Below are 18,136 nucleotides of genomic sequence, written 5' to 3'. Positions count from 1 at the left end.
AGAACTTAGAAACTATTTCCTTTAAAAGCAAACTCAAAACTGCAGAACGGATGCTAAAATCGTGTGGAAATGGAGCTGTCTGTCTGCTAACTTGTCTAGCAATGGGACTAACGAAATACCTTTGGGGTTTTGGTGTTGTTGTGGTGGATGTTGTTGTCGTTGTTGTTGGTGGTGTTGTTGTGGTTGTTGTAGAACTGGTTGTTGTTGTTGTTGTGGAACTCTTGGGCGTACTCCAACTAGTTGCTGGTGTAACTTTTATGTGCTGCCCTCTTGGGGTAGGTGGCAGCGTTGTAGCTTTTACTTTTTTGTGCCCCACAACATTGGCAATCAATTCATAGTCATCCCTCGTATCCGTGACGGGCTTGCGCTCGCTCTGCTCGTAGTCCTCTGTGTACTCTCCGGAGCTGGAGTAACTGTAATCGGATTCTCCGTTGCGCGTATTTTGTGTGGTAATCGTGTCATAGTAGTGACGTACATCGGCACGTGTGGGCGGCGTCTTTGTGGTTGTTGGCCGCGCGTCCAGTCTTTGGATGGCCACCTGTGCCGGCCTGTTCCGGTAGATAAATGTATTGTGGGTTTGTGTGTGTCAATTTTTATGTTTTGTGTGTGTTGTTGGAGTGTGTGTGGGAATAATTTCTAGGCCATAATGCTAACTGTGGTGCGTTCGGGCTGGGCTTGGGAACTACAAATGACTCCCCCGTGCAGTAAAATTGTCTGCACTTTCTGGACTGTTTGCTGTCACGATTCTGCTCCCAGATTGAGGGGCTGACAGGGTGCTGGATTGGGACTTACCTTTGGGGCGAACGTGTCGGCTGATCGTACACATTATCTTGCTCGATCTACAAATAGTTTTAAGTTAGTTTTTGTTTACATTTTGTTTTTTTTATTTCTCCTACCTGTGCATTAATATCCTCATCGTAGTCCGTGCTGTAGGTCAACGTCGGTTGGTTGCTGTACAGCGGCTTCTGTGGTGGCGTCGGTGTGGCCGATTGCTCCAATGGCCGGTATGTGGATTGTGTCTGTTGATGGCGCACAGCTGGTGGATGATATTGTTGTTGTTGCTGTTGCTGTTGCTGATGGTCTTGCTGCTGCTGTTGTTGCTGATACTCAATGTCCCTATATAAATCGATATCATCGTCGTAAACAGAATAATATGATGAATCATAGGGATTTGGTAGGGCTTGTGCCTGCTGCTCGCGCTGTGACGATTGTTGGAATGGTGTTGGCTGTAGCTGTTGCTGTTGTTGTTGCTGTTGCTGCTGCTGTTGCCGTGATTGTTGGTAGCCGCCCCCGTGATTAAATATGGATGCATTATAGTAGTTACGATTCGATTCTAGCTGTGGAGATGGGGCTTGTGGCGTGGGCTGTACAAAGATATTAGCATTGGGCGTTGGCGCCCCCCCCAGCGATGACGGTGAAGATGACTCAACTCTGTACACGTTGTTGAAGTTTTTTTTGGTTGTTGTTGGTGAAGTGATTGGCGCAGATTATTTACATTGGCCAAAATGCACAAGTGGAAACGTAAGGTAAACAAATATTGTGTGTGTTTATGTAGAGTTAATGATTGTGTTTACGTACGTAAAACAGGGGAAGAGAAATGTAAAACGACATCAAAAAGTAATTCAATTTGATATAAATATAATAATGAGCATGAGCATGGCAGGGTAAAAGGGGAAACAATGGAAAAATGAGCACAGAATGAGGTTAGAGCATAAAGTCAAGGTTAAGATTAAGATTAGGGTTAGGGCAAAGACAATTTAATGGTAAGATGATGAAGGACAACTTAATTACACAACTTAATTCATCTCGCACAGAGAGACAAGCGCTAGAAAAGGCCGAAGCGCTGAAGAGTTCACCTTCTTAATAGTTTCACTATGGGAGCGGCTGACTGTGCGAGGTTGGAAATAGGAAGCTGAAGCTTGCAAGCAAAGGCGCTCGCGAACCGTAGCAATTGTGAGAGCGAGCGCGAGCCCACTCTCAGAGCGCTGTCGGAGAGCGCTAACAGCACTGTAGACAGGTGCACTAACAGCACTGTAGACGGGTGCACTAACATCACAGTAGACGGGTGCACTAACAACATATTAGACTGGTGAGCCACAGGCTGTTGGCGTGGGCAGAAACAAACTGTTAAATTGTGCTGTTAACACTGCTGCGCCAGCGCTGCTCAGCTGAACAGAGAATATTTAAGAACATCGAACTTCGAATGCTTGCACATGCATGGAAAATGTATGGGCGTGGAATCATCTTAGTATTATATTGTCTTTGATTAAATGTTAGTGTAGCCAATGTCCAAGAACAATTTTTGTTTTAGTCAACTGTACAACTTTGGTAGGTGCGGGCTCAATCCGTTAAGATCGTTTAGTAATGGGTCGTTTAAACAGTAATGTCGCAAGACGGGCGTATATTTATGTACATTTATCTTTTGTATTTTTTGTTGTTGTAGTTATATACGGGTATTTCTTGTGTATTTGTGTAGCGGCACAAAAGTTCTGTTCTGAACTCAGCTGGAACTCAGTATAGCTACCTGTGTCTGTCCCCGCCTGAGTCTGAGCCGCTGATGTGCACAGAGTTCAATTGGAGGCCACCTAAGCTGCTGTGGCTTTGCTTGCCGGAATAGTAGCCGGACATTGAATTACTTTCATTTTTCGCCCGCTTGTTGTTGTTCTCGACTCCCTTGGCTGCAGCTGCAGCTGGTGCCATCGTCATCCACTTTTGCTGTCCTCTAGTGCGTGGACGCGTTGTGTACCGCATCCGTGTGGATGTTGATGTGGATGCTGTCGTGGAGCTGGAACGCGTGCTCTGCGTAGTGGAAGCCGCTGACGTGGGTGTTGTCGACTGTGGCAGACGTTGCTTTAGTTCCTGGAATATGTCGCTGGGGAAGTTGATGAATGACGGCACTCCAGTGCCAGTCTCCGTACTGGGCCTGCTGTTAAGCTGCGCAAAGTTTGGGAACGGACGTCGTGTGGTGGTGGCTTCCATGAATCCAGTCTGGAAGTTGTTGCGTACTGGCAACCCAGTCACTGGCGCTGTCGTGGCTGCCAGTTGCGGGCGTGGTGGTGCCATTGTCTCGGACATGGGCATATATGGTGGCAAGCGTGAAGGTGGCAGTATATCATCATCTTCCTCGTAGTCCTCGTCGTAGTAGTCGACGCTTTCAGTAGTCGTTGTGGTGCTGCTGCTGCTGGTCCTTGATGTGGGTCTTACTCGCTGAGTTGTTGGGGATTTTGTGGGCGGTGCTGCACTCTGGCTCGAGGTCTGTTTGTTGATTTGATTTTGTATGCCCTTGATAAAGCTTTCGTAGCCCTTGAGCGGTCTCGAAGTGGTTGTAATGGTTGGCTTTTCTCTTAGCCGTGCTTTAGGTGGAGAAGTACTGGGAGTTGTGGTGGGAATTGGGATTGTCGTCGTGCTGGAAGGGGCAACTGGACGTCGCTGGACATCGCTGTTCAACTGCTTGAAGTACTTAATCAATGGGTTTATGGCTGGATTGACACTTGCCAGATCGCTAGACTTTAGGTTAGCCATGAACTCATGGATATTGAATTGAAAGTTTGTCAGTTTGGGCTTGGTAGTTGTGGTCTCCGGTGCCCCTGTGGAAGTGATTGACTTTGTAAAAGTCTGATATGATTCTGGCAGGGTGCTGTTGTCCGTGTAGCTTATGCCTACGGGCAGGTGCGAAAAGTCACGGAATGGCACCTGTTGCTGAGCTGTGTTGGGCCTGCTGTAGGCCAGATTGGGCGCCGACACAATGTTGATGCTCTGCGTGACCTGCTGCGGTGTGACTGGGGGTCGCACTTTGACCGCCACTTGTCCTAATTGATTCGGTTTGGCTGTGCTGTAGACGCCTTTCATCTTCTGATTCGCTATAACATTATACTGAAAATAGTTGCTCTCCGTGGTGCTGCCAATGCTGTACTGGGAGACCAGCTTACCGGGATAGTTCGGGTTGTATTGCCCCTGATCTGGACTCTGATTATTGTAAAAACCTCCCATGGTGCTGTACTGTCCTTTGGGTGCGGGTGTCACCTGTTGTGTGGGCTTGGACGAGTCGCCTGGTAGGTGCGAGTGGGAGTAGTACGCGAACGGCGTTTGTGCTGTGGTTGTGGCGTGTGAGGAGCTGGGAGCGGGTGCGCTGGCAGTGGCGGGTGTTACTGGCTGATTGTCCAAATGAAAATAGGCAAAGTTTTCCGCTTGTATATTCTTGCGACGTTCCTTTAGTTCCTTCAGCTGCTGTAGTAAATATGGTAGCAGATCTACTCCGCTGCCCGAGTGCTGTGGTTGGAGGTTTTGCTGGGGTAATCGTGGATTGCTTGCCGCTCCGAAGTAGTTACCCGCAATCGGGCGAAAGTCATCCTCCAACGGGGGTGGCGGCAGCGATAGATTGTAGCCGGTGTACACCACCTTTGGCTTTTGTTGGTTTGCTGTGGAAATCTGCTGTTGCTGGTGTAGATAAGCCTGAGCGGGATAGCCGGCGTTTACTTTGTTGTAGTTGTGATTGCCATACGGCTGCGGAGTCTGCGCGGGACTGGCTGGTGGCGTCAGATACGGATTGAAGTTACCAAAGCTATAGCTCTGGCCAGTTTGGTGCTGATGGTAGCCGTGATTGTCAATTTCCCGATAGTTCTGTGCCGGCCATTTGGCAGAGGTGTGCGTGAGTGGGCGTAGTTGACGCGGGCGTCTTTTGGATTCCCCTGTTGCCGCATCTGTTTCCTCCGGGTGCTCGTCCTCGTCTTCAGCAGCTTCATCACCGGCGTAGTCAAATTCCATTACTGCATTTGCTGTCGTTTCCCTTCGCTGGCTTATCTTTGAGGAGTACTTTTGTAGCTTCTCTTCGGCAGGAGCCACCTCGTCGTAGTGCTCCTCTGAGTTATTGGATTCACTGTCATTGCCGGGCAGCGTGCTGCTGCTGGGACTTTCAGTTTCCATAACTTCGCTCGACGTATTCGAATCGTTGGGCATTTCAGTTTGCACTTTGGGTTCTCTTTCTGCTGTTGTTTCCGTTTCTGTCTGCCTCGTGAGTTCTCGTCGTTTTCGCGGTCGTGCCTCGAGTCCGTTATGTGACAGTTCGTATTCGAGCGTTTGTTCGTCGTTCAAGCTTTCGCTGTTTGCGTACAGTTTTTTTTGTTGGCCAAAAGCGGTTCGGTCGTTCGGATTTTGGTCGGTGGTAGCAAGATATATATAGAGATAGTGCAGATAATGCATGGTATGAGAGAAAAGATCATGTAATACGATGAGTTGCGGAGAATTTTGAATCAATTTTAGCTTCAGTAAAGTGGAGTGAGTTGCATCAATGTAGAACCAATTCAATTCAGTTAAAGAAGCAACGAGGAAAGTTGATGAGACACTCAAGCTTGCTGGCCGTGATGACAATCGCTTACCTGTAGGCTGTTCCGAAGGCGTACGAGCTAAGCTTTCCGCTCTGGGGTATGGCATTAATGCTTGCCTGATGGATGATGCCATCGCGATCCCGTTGTACCTGGCTAACGGTGCTTGGCTGGCCGCGATACACCCGCTGCTGACGATCGGACTCCTCCTCCTCCGCGGGTGGCAGTGTTTCCTGCGCCTCGGCATACAGCTATGCAAGGATTGAACATGGAATTTCTATTTTATGGAGTCACCATTGACAACTAACCTTCGCTATGTCCTCTTGTGCGTCCAGCAGTGGCTTTGGCTGACCCCGCGACGTGACCACCGGATTGGGTGGAACGCGCAGCTCTGGTGGAGGTGGGGGAATATTGTGGACTTGAGCCTGTATGACCTGTGGCGGTGAGCGATGGTACTGCGGCGCCACTGTGGGTGCCTTTGGGGCGCCACCTGGACTGCTAAAAGCGGATCCAAAGCGCACACGGCTAGGAACATGCTGCTGATGATGCTGCTGCTGCTGCTGCTGCGTCTGGCTCTGGCCACGTGCCGGGCCGCGCTCCGTGGAAGTGTCCACCAACTCGCAGCCCACGTTCCGTGGCCAGTCACAGGTCTGTAGTTCGTGCGAGTACATAAGGCCGCCGGTGCAGCTCTCAAGTAGTGCCCCACCGAACACACACACGTAGTACTGTGTGCAGTCCGTGGGGTGCGGATAGTAGCCGAACTCCTCGGGGCAGTCGAAGCTGAGGCCATTGGAGCTTGTGGACTTGACGTTGGTGCCAAAGCTGCGAGAGCTGGTGATGCGTGAGGAGCGTTTGCCTTGAGCTTCTGTGGGTCCTGCAAATGCAATGTAAAGAGATTTTAAATTAATATTATTTAATAATAAAGATGCTTTTATTATATTGCACATCTTTTATGAGAGCATTTAGAACCATGCCTTTCAGACTCGCAGCCTGTAACGCTCTTTCGGTTCTCCCTCTCTCTCTCGCTCGCTCGATGTTCTCTAATTACCGTCTCCCTTTTGTGCTGTCATTGAACATCATCGCTCTCCCTGCGCTCGCTCTCCCAAACACTAACAACAACAACACTGCTATGAGACAAACAGGGGACCAAACGGTGAGTGCATGGCGATGGTATAAGCAGTGACCAATAACAAACGGTAAAGTGCAAAGAAGACAAAGAAAGTGAAGACTGCAAGCAATTTCGTAGTGAATAACCAGGGATACGCGGCAAACAATATTAGGATCCGACACAACTGAAAACAAACTTTAATCGGGCCAAAATATATGTACATATCTGTTCGTTGCTGTGACAGTTAAAGCAGCGCCGGTGTCGCATTCTTGGCATCAGCAGCAGCCGCAACGTACATAAAGGGGTCAACAGTGGCAGCAGCAGCAGCAGCAGCAGCAGCGCTGTTATTGCAGTTGCGCTTCTTTGAGTATATCGCCGAAACTGCATAAAGGCCTGTCACGTTTTTATTTGTCGATGTGTGTGATGTTGCAGAGTTTTTTGTTGGTGCCGTTGACCTTCTAAATTTAACAAAATGCCACTTGAACAACATGAAGCTTGTATATTCTTTTAAATAATAAACATAAAATGAGTGGCTCAATGTGGTGTTCAATAAATCAAACAGGAAATCTGGATAGTCCATTCATAGCGCTCGACTTATGACCAGATTGATCTTGATTGGGATAAAAGTTGTGTCTCAGAATTGTATTAGTTCTGATTCGGCTTCACGCCCTTTGAATATGGTAGTCAACCTGTGGGAGTACATGCACACATACATATATGTATATGTATACTCGAAACTCATTTAAAGTTTATTCCCCTCGAACAAGCGCTTTGCAGACGGAGCTCAATGGTTTTATTTGTATCTTTGTGGCGCGCCGGCGACGCCGGAATGTTAATTGAGCAGCGACAACCCACATGTGATAGCAGGCAAAAGAACGGTACATGTGGTTGCATAACAACCGTAATATGTGGCCATTATAGCAGACTGCCAGCATCCCCAAGCGCAAAGACTTAAGCCGTAACAGCGATCCAAATCGGTCGCCGCTGAATCAGCCATCAAGTGGTGACAATTCCGCTGGCAAAAAACAAACTTTTAATTTTAAAAACGTGCCGTTATAATCTGGGGTTTATGCTTAAGAAAAGGTAACTGCACCCAAAAGTCAGAGCTGACCTCAAATCGCAATGTGATCAAGACTCAAGGCAGAATGAGTACCAAAAACCCCCCATACAAACTGCATATAAAACTGATTACGCTGAACAATTGAGGTCCAATTTGAATTCAATTGCAGCCTGGCTGCTCCGCGCTTACAGCACTTACATTGAAGTAAGGCTTCAATTCAACTGGTTTTCTGCTTTTATTAGTCTTTGCTTTATGACTGTGCGATAACTAATAAATTGAGCAAGCTTGCCACGAGCCATTCAATCGAAAGCTGCCAGAAAATGCACAAATTCAGAACTGCATAATCCGCTTTGCCAGACACACGCCATTGTGTTGTGAACTATAAGAAACTCTGCACTATAAGAGGGCTTATAGCTTGATGGTGCTGGTTCTACCCACGTATCCATGGGCACAAGAGGTACGTTAAATTGAATGCGCAACACGGACAAACCCAGCCTTTCCCTAAAACTTTTGACATTCACTTTTAGGAGGCCTTCTCCCGTCCCTTCTGCATGACAGCGCCTAACTGCTTCATTCAGTTGCAGAGCGCAACTGTGATCTAATATTCGCAAAGTAAACACAAAATGGTGTCAAGGCTTCTAGACATCAGCTACTTAGCATGCAGAAGACACGGCACGCTCCACAATTGTGTAATTAACGCGCGGCAGTCCGACTATTCGCAAGTGTAAGTGCTACAGAAACCGTGTGAATGATTTGAATGACATACACGACACACAACGTCGGTGGCGCACAACGAAAGCAAATCAATTGGCAACGGCCATTGGCCATGCAAGAGCCTAGAGCTGCCCATCGGCTGAAATTTGTATTAGGCAGCCAGCAAGCCGCACTTCTGATTGTTTTTCTGTACAAAGCAAAGTCAAAGCTAAGGCGCAAAGCCTGATTGGGTTTGTTTGGCTTTGAAAGCTAATAAAGCTCATAAAGCTCATAAAGCTATGATGAACTGAGCAGCGTGGCGCAGCTTTTGTGCCATAGGCACGGCACCCCTTGATGAGCAGCTGAGAGCAGTGCCATAAAACACCTGGCTATCGGGTGTCACGTACCTCAGCGACACAAGTCCGACTGCCTGCCGTTTGGTCTGTAAAAACTTGCTGAAGATCAGCGTGTGGCATTTTATTATCAATTTTATTTGAATGCCGCTGCTTAAAAAAGATGTTGAGCATTTCAAATCAATAAGATTGTCGTTGAATATTTATAAGTGAGCCTGCCTGCCCGGTGCTGCTGCTGGCAAAGAGTTCAAACCATGAGAATCCACGCTGTATGTCGTATATCACTCGATTGTTTGTGTTGATTGAGCGTTTCCGTGCACAAGGCGTTAATTTATGTAAAGCGCCATTTATTTAGTGTCTCCCTCGACAGATGCTCCTCTAGGTCCAATGCTCCCCTGTCCCCTGTCCCCTGTCGATGCGTCAGAGCTGTATGGTCTTTAATCCATAAGTTGGCGGCGGCGATTTGGCATTTCAACACTGCCTCTGACTTATTTGCAGCCATAAATGTTGGCAACCGCCAATAGCATGGCCAAATGTAGACAAATGGCGCGAAAAATTGCACTAATTGCCACCTCATTTGGTGGCAGCCTCGAAAACCGTTTTATGGCTAACGTAATGAGCCTTCTGACCCTATACAAATCGGTCGACAGGAAGGCAAGAATAAAGCAAGAGTAAAACTGCAACTGCCGCCTCAATTCATGTCTCAATTTATTTGTTCGCGTGCCCGCTTTGAACTTTTAATTAAACGTGGCCAGCAGGCAGCTAACAAGTTCGTTGCCTAAGTCTTTCGCTGATATTCGGGTGCGGTAAACGCACGCTCATCGCGGCAAAAATAAATCATTCAGCTGGGATTTGAGCCTTAAGCCAAAGGCGACTGCTCCAATTGCCCCACTCCAACTTTTCTTCTATTACGAAACATTTCCCAGCTGACCAGCCACAAGCAAACAAACCAAACCCATTCCATTTCGCTTTGCATGTGCACGCGCAGGAGGAAGCCCACAGAAGTGGCATCAGTTTTCAGTCGAAGCAGCAGCTGGCTTTTCCTGGCACTAAGCTCTGGATCGCAGTCATGGATAGTGGATAGGAAACTGTTTGGTTCTACTTCTCTTTTGGCTACTCCATAACTGCCTTTATTGCTTCCCATCTTAGTTCAAGTTTTATTTAGTTATTATCAAGAGATTTCTGTGCTGTTCGCAAACGGAAGGCGCCCATAACTGAGGGCTTTGTTAGAGCTCTTCGTGCAATCAAAATGAACCAATTTCGAATTTCAACGCTCAGCGGCATGACAGATTTGCGGGGAAACAGATTTGCTTAGCAAAGAAATCAAAAATGAAATAAGCAGCAGCAGTAGCAGTAGTGAACCTATTTTTGTGTGTACCACAAAACAGGAAATATGCAGCGCTTACTCTTGCCTCATGCCTCATGCCTTGTGCCCCCATGGATCGTATCTCGGTACCTCTTGCCCGATTGCTTTCCTTTTCAAAGCCGTCGGCCACATTCAAATACTAAGTAGAGCTCTGTGGCTCGCAAAGCTTTTTGGCTATTATGCAACATGACTATCGACTGGCTTTGTGCACAATGTATAACACACACACACACACACACACAATCGAGTGTACAATGGTGCACTGGTTTTTCGCTTTTTCTTTCAACTATTTGCAGGAGAATGTTCAGCCAGGGGCGAGACTGGAGATTAAGCTATGGATAGAAAGCATTCACAGAATCATTTCTAGTGGTGTTTGTGCAAATTGTTCAATTAGTTCAGCATTCTGTCATAAATGTTGCGCAAAGTGCAACTCTGCCAAAAAAGGCAACACAGCGGAATAGAGCTGAAGCATGCCCCATGATCCATCCCCTCAGTAGCCACCTGTAACTTGACTGTCGGGGCACGCAGCAGCACAGCAGCACAGCAGCACAGCAGCACGCCAGTTTTGCTCTCTCGTTATGACTGGCAATATGACACTTGTGGCACACGATTTGATCAACATTCGGGCAACTTTTCAAAATGTTAATTGGCAGCAAACTTTCAAATAATTTACACAAAATTTACTTGCACGGGTGCTCACCCGTTGTGTGTGTTTGCAATTGGTGCAGGAACCGTTGGTGGGGCCTGTGACTAAGGAATTCCTTTAGTTTGTTCCTCAATATGTCTCAATATTGTTCCAGGTTTTGCCAGCAGTCTACGGGCATAAACTATATTTGCATTTAAGTTGCCTAAAGTGAATGCTGCCCAGCAACAAACTCAAGAAAAACTTCAGCGATCGGGAAAGTGGGTCAAACCGAGAATGTTGCATAACCGACAGACACACTGCAGCACGGCGCGGCACACAACAAGCCATTCATAGCAGCAGCAGCAGTTTCTTCGAGTTGCAGCTAGTATCTGAGATCTTTTTTTTTGTGTTGCTAGTGGCAGCAACTAGACCACGAGACGACGTACAGCCGCCGCCAACGACAACGCCACATTGTGGCGCAAGGCCCACTCAGAGCCACGCCTACTGCAAAATCGATCACTTTCGCTTAGTTGTGAATCGACTTGGCCAGCCGGACAGTCGCTGGTGGCTACTGCAACTGCAACTACTCGAGTTTATGTGCTAAGCAACGTTCGCGCTTCGTGTGTCGCATTCACAATTGCCAATACATTTGCAATAGGCGCAGCCGCTGGCCAACGTCTGGGCGGTGACAGTCAGTAGACTCTAGATAGAGATTGTCTCGGGTCTGGGCTCTGGCTCTGCTGGGAACGGTAACAGGGAGAATGCAGCTAACTGAGGCAAAAAGCGCAATTTGCTCCACAAATACGACACTGTTTTTGGCTTGAGAACGATCTGCTGCTAATGTGCTACAGCTTGTTTTCGTCACAGATCTCCACGCTACATTTCAAATATCTTTCCGGTGGCCACAAATGCAGCATGTTAACCAATGAGAGCTGAGAGGGGTATTTAATTTGTAATATATGCTTTGTTCACGCTTTCGTTGTTGTCCATTTCAGAATTCCCACAGTTGGCAGAATTCCCCTGCGAGCAACTGTTCCGTTACACACCTGTTCTGAGAGCATCGAGAACCAACCCTTTCAGACCCTCACTGTGTACAGCTTGTAGCTCTCTCTATATTCAAATCTCTCTCTATCTCTTTCTACCCAAGCAGCTTTCTGCAGATCTCTAATTGCCATCTCCCTTTTGATCTGTTCCTGAACATCATCCTGAACGCTCTCCCTGCGCTCGCTCTCTCAAACACTAACAACAACACAAGCAGTGGCCAACGGTAAAGTGCAAAGAAGACAAAGAAAGTGAAGACTGCAAGCAATTTGGTGGTGCATAACCAAAAATACACTGCAAACAATATTACGATCCAACACATACCCATATATATGTATGTACCCACCAAAATACTCATTTTAAGTTTGCCTTGACCGCGGCAACGCAGCATCAGCCAGCGCAGATGAAAAGATGAAGACAGCCTAACCTCCCAACCAACCTCATACCAGCGAAGGTCATGGTCTATCCCCAGGCAGCGACGACCCAGCAGAGATGAGAGAGAGGAAAACAAAGTAGTGGGCGATGGCAGTAACAAATTGCAAAAGCAACAAACCGTAAATTTCGCGGAACATCAAAAATAGACAACGCGAAGGAAACACACTTACAAAGTGTGTGGATAACCGTAAGCCAGCAACGTATTTGCATACAGTAAACAATTTCTGCTTCAGCGGCCTGCAGTTTGTTTGGCTGTTTACCGTTTACCATCTGAGCGTTCAATTCAATTTGAAAGGAAAACGCCCCACTCGCCCCGCGGAGTGCAAACGAGTAAGAGTACATCTGCCCCATTGGCATCATCGTACCCGTAGCACACATGCACACAGGTCAAGGTACTCGTGTCTGTCTATTGCCGCTAACAAGCGAATCGTGTAATAGTTGACCCCAGAGACAAGCAAATGCTTTGTGCTGCATTTTACTGCAGATTGTTTTATGTGCATACATTATTGATACGTTAAAACACATTTTTCTTTTGCACTATATCATATTTGTTATAGCTAAGCCTCAAGCCGTGCCATGGCTGTCTGAAAGTACCCACATAAATACAAATATTTAATCAAAAACTAACGGTAAACTAGTTAGGCTTTAATGATCGGCCAAAAGACATACTCACACACGTAAGCCCAAGCACTTGCATTGGACAGGCCAGCGACAAATTTGAGGCTGACGGGCAGTCATAAAAGCTTAGTGGCAATAGCAATTTTCCTTTCACTTTCATTTAAATGATTTTGATAAGCACCAGGGCAACATCAGACATTGCAACAATGACCAGACCAGACCAGACCAAACCACAGCCGTAACAGTCTGCATTGCAACAAGTTGATAGTGCCGGAAATCTTTGTTGCCAGGGCAACGGTTGTACGTTTTTTTTTTGTGCTTCGTGTCTACAGTTTTACATTCCCTCAGTGTGGCTGTGGCACACTTCTCTCGAATGAAACGTGCTGCAGATTTAACACGAGATTTATGGAACGAAAATAGAAGGCTTGAAAAAAGGCTCCATCAAAATACCTTATCAAAAATGCATTCAACTTTCCTTACTTAATTCACAATTTCCGCTGCATTGTCTGCCGCGAATTGTCACTTCCGCTTTTCACGGCTTCTGCTACTTTCGGGTGGCTAAAATAATTAGCCAATATGCATTTTCGCGCTGCTGCCAATCGAAACGGTAGGACGACGCCCCTGCATCTCGCATTGTGAGTTGGTAATTGCACTTTTGCGGTTTGCCATCCATCAAATACCAAGAGTTACCAGCTTACCAGCTTGCAGCTTTATGGCTTGTCATGCTGTTGTCTGTTGGCACTCCATCGCTCATGTCGCACATTAGGCCGCTGCTCGATGAATGCCAGCTGCTGATGGATTCTATGTCTGCAATTTGCTGGAATTAGTAAGTTGTGCAGAAACATCATTCGCTCCTCAATCTGAATACTGGAAAAAGTGCACTGCAACTGGAAAGTGAAATCTTCCGCATTCGAAGAGAAATTACATTAAACTGTCGCAATGTCGTAATAAATAATAATAAAAACGCAAAGTTGAAGCTAAGTCGACCCACAGGGAGATTTTGGTCGTGACTGCTGAGACACTTAACTGAGACGAGACTGTTGGCTGCGTAGTGCGTGGGGTAAGGTCTTTGGCCAGGTCAGAGTCAGGCAGAAACGCTCGTCGGAGCACGTTTTGAAGCATTTTCGTACAACCAGGAGTGCATGGAAGCCATGGAGCCAGGCATAAATCGATGGCTTTGGTTGTGATGTAAGCGGCACTGGCATGACTATCATAATGCGGCAGTGGCTGGCTTTCTGTCTACTGTTTGACTTGTGGCCGTTGCACACCCACTGCACGATATTAAAACGCAGCTTGTAATTAACATTCCCAGCCTCAGCGGTTACACTGCCAGGGCATACATTTGCAATTTGAATTTGAAATTCACATTCGCACGGCAGCTCCGGTCTAGGCCGTGGCAGGGCAGACCCAGCCCGGAAAGCAGAGACTGTTCGCATTGTTTGTTTCTCATGGGAATGCCACTTTGGCTTGGCGTCCATGTGTGTTTCCACATTTGTGTTTCACATTTTGTGTTCAATTAAGTATTTTGATACCCGCTGCATGTGAATAAATGTGGCCGGGAAGCAAGCAAATTCTACAAGCGGCTAGCCGTTATTCATGCCTTTCATTTGCCTGCTGACCAGGAGTTCAGCGGCACTTAAACGGATCAGCACACGCTTACTGCACGCCATTAACTGAAATGCCAAAAGCACAAAAGCACAAAGGCCACAGCTCTGCTGCGGAACTGCAAAACAAACGCCCAGCCCAGGCCCCAGTGCAGAGCCCAGCCCCCGCCAGATCAGAGCAAGTCTAACAAAAAATGTAACGAATGTTTCATGTCACTCGAAAGATTAAGTTAAAACAAAGCTCGTACAAGTTATTATCACTACAAATATGCCCGAGCATATCCTCCTAATTTCCAATTCTTTTTGGTAAACATAAAAAATTAAAAATGCAGCAGACCCAAGCCAAAACCGTTTGCCTTTTCGCTTGAATGTAATTGTGGGCGCCTCAGAGCTTGTGGCAAATTCAGAAAGGCACAAAGGCAGCGCACTGAGCTTGCTGGCGACTTGTGGCATTAGAATCCAAGCCAAAAAGTGAGCGGCATGGACTGCCTGCCTGTCGCCTGCCGCCTGCTTGCCGCCTCCATGCCACATTTTGGGTGTGCCCAATATCGAAACCGAATAATATGCCACAATGATACGCTATCTTAATGAGACTTGTTCTCCTGTACTCTTGGATGTATGTAATGTACTTTGTAATGTTCAAGCGCGTTTGTGTAGCTTTCAGAATCGTTCAGAATCAGAAACCAATTCAGGGTCACACAACGCCTTTGCTCGACTGACCATAAAAGGCAACCGCTGCTGCTCGTTCACATTGCGCCAGAGATCACCAACAATAACTTGCAGCAATTGAAACAATAACTACTTATTATGGTTTATAAGTCGGCTCTCTGCGTCGGCGTTTGCTCGTCGAGGTCGGCTATAAGCTGTGCAAGACAGCGACTGAGAACACCAATTACCAAGAGCAGTAACAATTATGCCAAGACAATAGGCTTTTTATTGGAGCTAATTGACACCAGCACTCGGTCCGGTTGGGTCCTTTGCTTTAGTTCAAAGTTTGAGTAACATTTTGGCTTGGGTTGTCACCCTTTGGGCAAAGTAGTCCACCATTTGAGGTGTCCAAGGAGAACCAGAACAAGTAAGTTCATGTGGCGGCAGACAAAAGAGATTGGTATCAAAGTCCAGTGCCAATGAGTCATGACACTTAAAACTACAGGCCTTAAGACCAGTAAACGCTCCACATGAATGCCAAGCCCAAGCCCAAAATCGAAAGGTTGCTGCTGCTGCAGAGTGGATGGATAATTATTTCATTTGGAGTGGCCATTCCTGGGCACTGAAAGAACATTGAAAAGCGAGTCAACGCCCACCGGAGAGCGCGCCCAAAAGAGCTGACAACTCGTTTAGGCGTTGTGCAACTGCCTTTGGGCGCAATTGAATTGCATTTTGGTGCACTAATTTGTTGAATTAAGTGTAACAGCAAAACCCAACAGAGAGACTGTGTACTGTGAGCTCTGAGCTTTGGCCGATTGGTTTGTGTGTCTTGAGTTCCCAGGCTTGGAGCTCGAGGGAGTGTCTTGTGTTGCGGCATGGCGCATAGAGAATAATGTGAACCAATTAAAAGCAACACAGCTGCTTCCCCACGAGTGGCACTAAAACAAAAGACTTGGGCAACAAACTTGTGCCAACTTAATGCCATCAACTTTTTGTTTTGCCACTGCAGCACGCACCCACCAGTCAGCGCCTCCAGCCATTTGTAGAGTTAAATGCAGCAAATGAATAATACGTTCAGATCGTGATTGTAAAGTTCTAATTTCTGAATATGCATAGACTCGAGAATGTGTCTTGGTGGATTGTTCTCGATTCTGTGTGTGTGTTTGTTTCTTGGCACTTTGTTCTCTTTGTGCGCTGAAACGATGCCAAGGCTGTAGGTGCAATTTAAATGTTGAATATGCTAATGTGATTCGTTCTACAGAAAGCCAGCTGCTCGCTGCTAGGGTGTGTGACATGTCTGAACAGAATTTCGGAGGGATCTAAACTGAATAAGTCGGAATTCATCATTGAAAATGGCTCTCGCCAGCGGCCATAACTGACCCTCACCTTTGCTCGCTGCTGTCAAATGCTGCCTATAAATGAACAAATAAATAACGATGAGCGTTTATTTACATGAAATCAAATACCAACGAAGCACAGACACAGCCATTTGGAGAGTTTTAAAATGCTTTAACGCTGATGCCATGGACCAGCCCTGTCGTTGAACTTGAACCGCTGCCACATGTTTGGCAGGTAAAAGCAAAACGCAACCAGCAACCAGCAACCAGCAACCAGCAACCAGTTACAGCAGCAGTGCACCAAAGTGAAATATAATAAAAGGCGAAAAACAGGCCGAGTCCCGATGTTGCATCAACTGCTGTTTGCTTTGTGACTGGTTAGACCATCGCTTATTACAAAACGGCAAGCTTTCGCCATGACCGTGACCGTCAAGGAGTCAACCAAATAATAGCCTGAGGTTTTGTTTTAAATGTCACATTGAACGCTAAGCGATGGCTGCCATTCCGCAAATGACTCGCAAAAACCCGAAAAGGCTTTTAGGCTTGTGTCCGTAATTGACTAAATGGAGTTTCGCTGTAGGAGGTTCTGGTTAAGGGAATCGCTGAGAGAGCCCTTAAAGCTCTTAAAAAGAGAGGTACAACCTCTCAGCGTACCTTCCAGCAGCAGCAACACGACTTTAATATATTAACCCAATCAGTTTCATGGCGCACAGTGTGGCATTTCAGGCTGCGTGTGTTCACGTCCGATGCGACAAGGCTTCATTAACACAGCTCTTAATCAAGACACAAGCACTGCGAAGGCAACAATTATGAAGCAGAAGGCAAAGTCAAACACAAAAAAACCCAAAACATACGCCGAGCAGACGAGTGTGAGTGTGCAGAGATGTGCAGGGAGGAGGACACATTTTTGTGTGACTTCTGGCAGAAGTGGTCTACATTTTATGCTCTGAACTTGAGCTTCAGTCTGAGCTGACTGGCACGTCTTCCCACTTCACATGACTGTGGGGCATTTCTTCATATTGTTGTTAAGTTTTGCCAAAATCTTTTAATAACTCAATGACTAATGACTGTCTAAGCGGATATCATTTGTTCGTTGGCTCACTAGCCGGTTTCGTAGAGTTTTCGATAATTTATGCGTATTTTAAATGCTACTTTTGTAACAAGAAGTTCGGCATGAGCTCCGTTTGAAGGCCAACACAATCGGGTATTTACCTGCTGGCGAATAACAAATTATGGCTTTCAATCAAGAAGTAACAAATAATTTGCCTGTGCATTTCAGTGTCATAAGTTACGAGTCTCTGTGCCACATGTACGCGCTGCTTATCGGTGTCACATCTGTGAATTACACAGCGTAGGACACGCTGCAGAATTATTGTTGGCATGCAATCAGCCAAAAAGCATCTCACAAAAGGTACAAGAAGGCGGGCTGGCACTCTGTTGCGGAATCCGCATTGCTTGTCTGCTGTCTGCTGTCCGCTGTCAGCTAAAGTAAAGTATATTGGTAGCAAGTCCTACACAATCCTTGGCCAGGGCCACTGCGCCATAAATTTATGGCCTTTTTGAAGTGCCAGTAACAATTGAAATATTTTATACGCAGACGCAGGCGTACGACTGTCTCGGGATGATCACTTTATCTTTTCCATTGTATCTTCGAACCCTTCTGTGGACATGTTTTCCTGTGGGTTTTTGCACCTAGGGACTGCGTTTGCACCTAGTAATAAATTCATCAGAATCAGTGCTAGACAAATGAGATACACGACATTGAATTGCTGCTCTGTGTGAGTATCCAACCGACAGGCATACACGATCATTTTCCCACGCTGAGAGCGGACCACACCCCAATGCGCCAGCTGCGGCTGCGGCTGCGGCTGCGGCAGTGTGACAATGCAAATAACAGTGCTGCCGCTTAAATGTCAACTTTTGTGTA

The 18,136-nt window shown here is 46.7% G+C and overlaps 1 protein-coding gene across 10 annotated transcripts in view; it reads right to left on the bottom strand.

Annotated features, from left to right (window-relative positions):
- Nucleotides 1–18,136, bottom strand: part of LOC117581739 (mucin-5AC) — a 33,130-nt gene that overhangs the window by 7,740 nt on the left and 7,254 nt on the right. For 4 of the 10 annotated variants that reach the window (XM_034269123.1, XM_034269121.1, XM_034269124.1 and 1 more), the window contains exons 3-6: nt 5,630–6,195; nt 5,376–5,572; nt 897–1,431; nt 793–839 (exon numbers count right to left, since the gene is read on the bottom strand). In XM_034269123.1, the coding sequence (XP_034125014.1) occupies nt 793–839; nt 897–1,431; nt 5,376–5,572; nt 5,630–6,195 (1,345 nt within the window). Of the gene's footprint in view, nt 1–119; nt 549–792; nt 840–896; nt 1,432–2,524; nt 5,099–5,375; nt 5,573–5,629; nt 6,196–18,136 lie in introns of all 10 variants that reach the window. The other 6 variants (XM_034269131.1, XM_034269128.1, XM_034269129.1 and 3 more) reach the window with 4 other exon arrangements.

The sequence above is a fragment of the Drosophila guanche genome, unplaced genomic scaffold (genome assembly GCF_900245975.1).
Source record: "Drosophila guanche unplaced genomic scaffold, DGUA_6, whole genome shotgun sequence".
Lineage (NCBI taxonomy): Eukaryota > Metazoa > Arthropoda > Insecta > Diptera > Drosophilidae > Drosophila > Drosophila guanche.
This window is presented reverse-complemented; position numbering and strand designations above follow the sequence as displayed.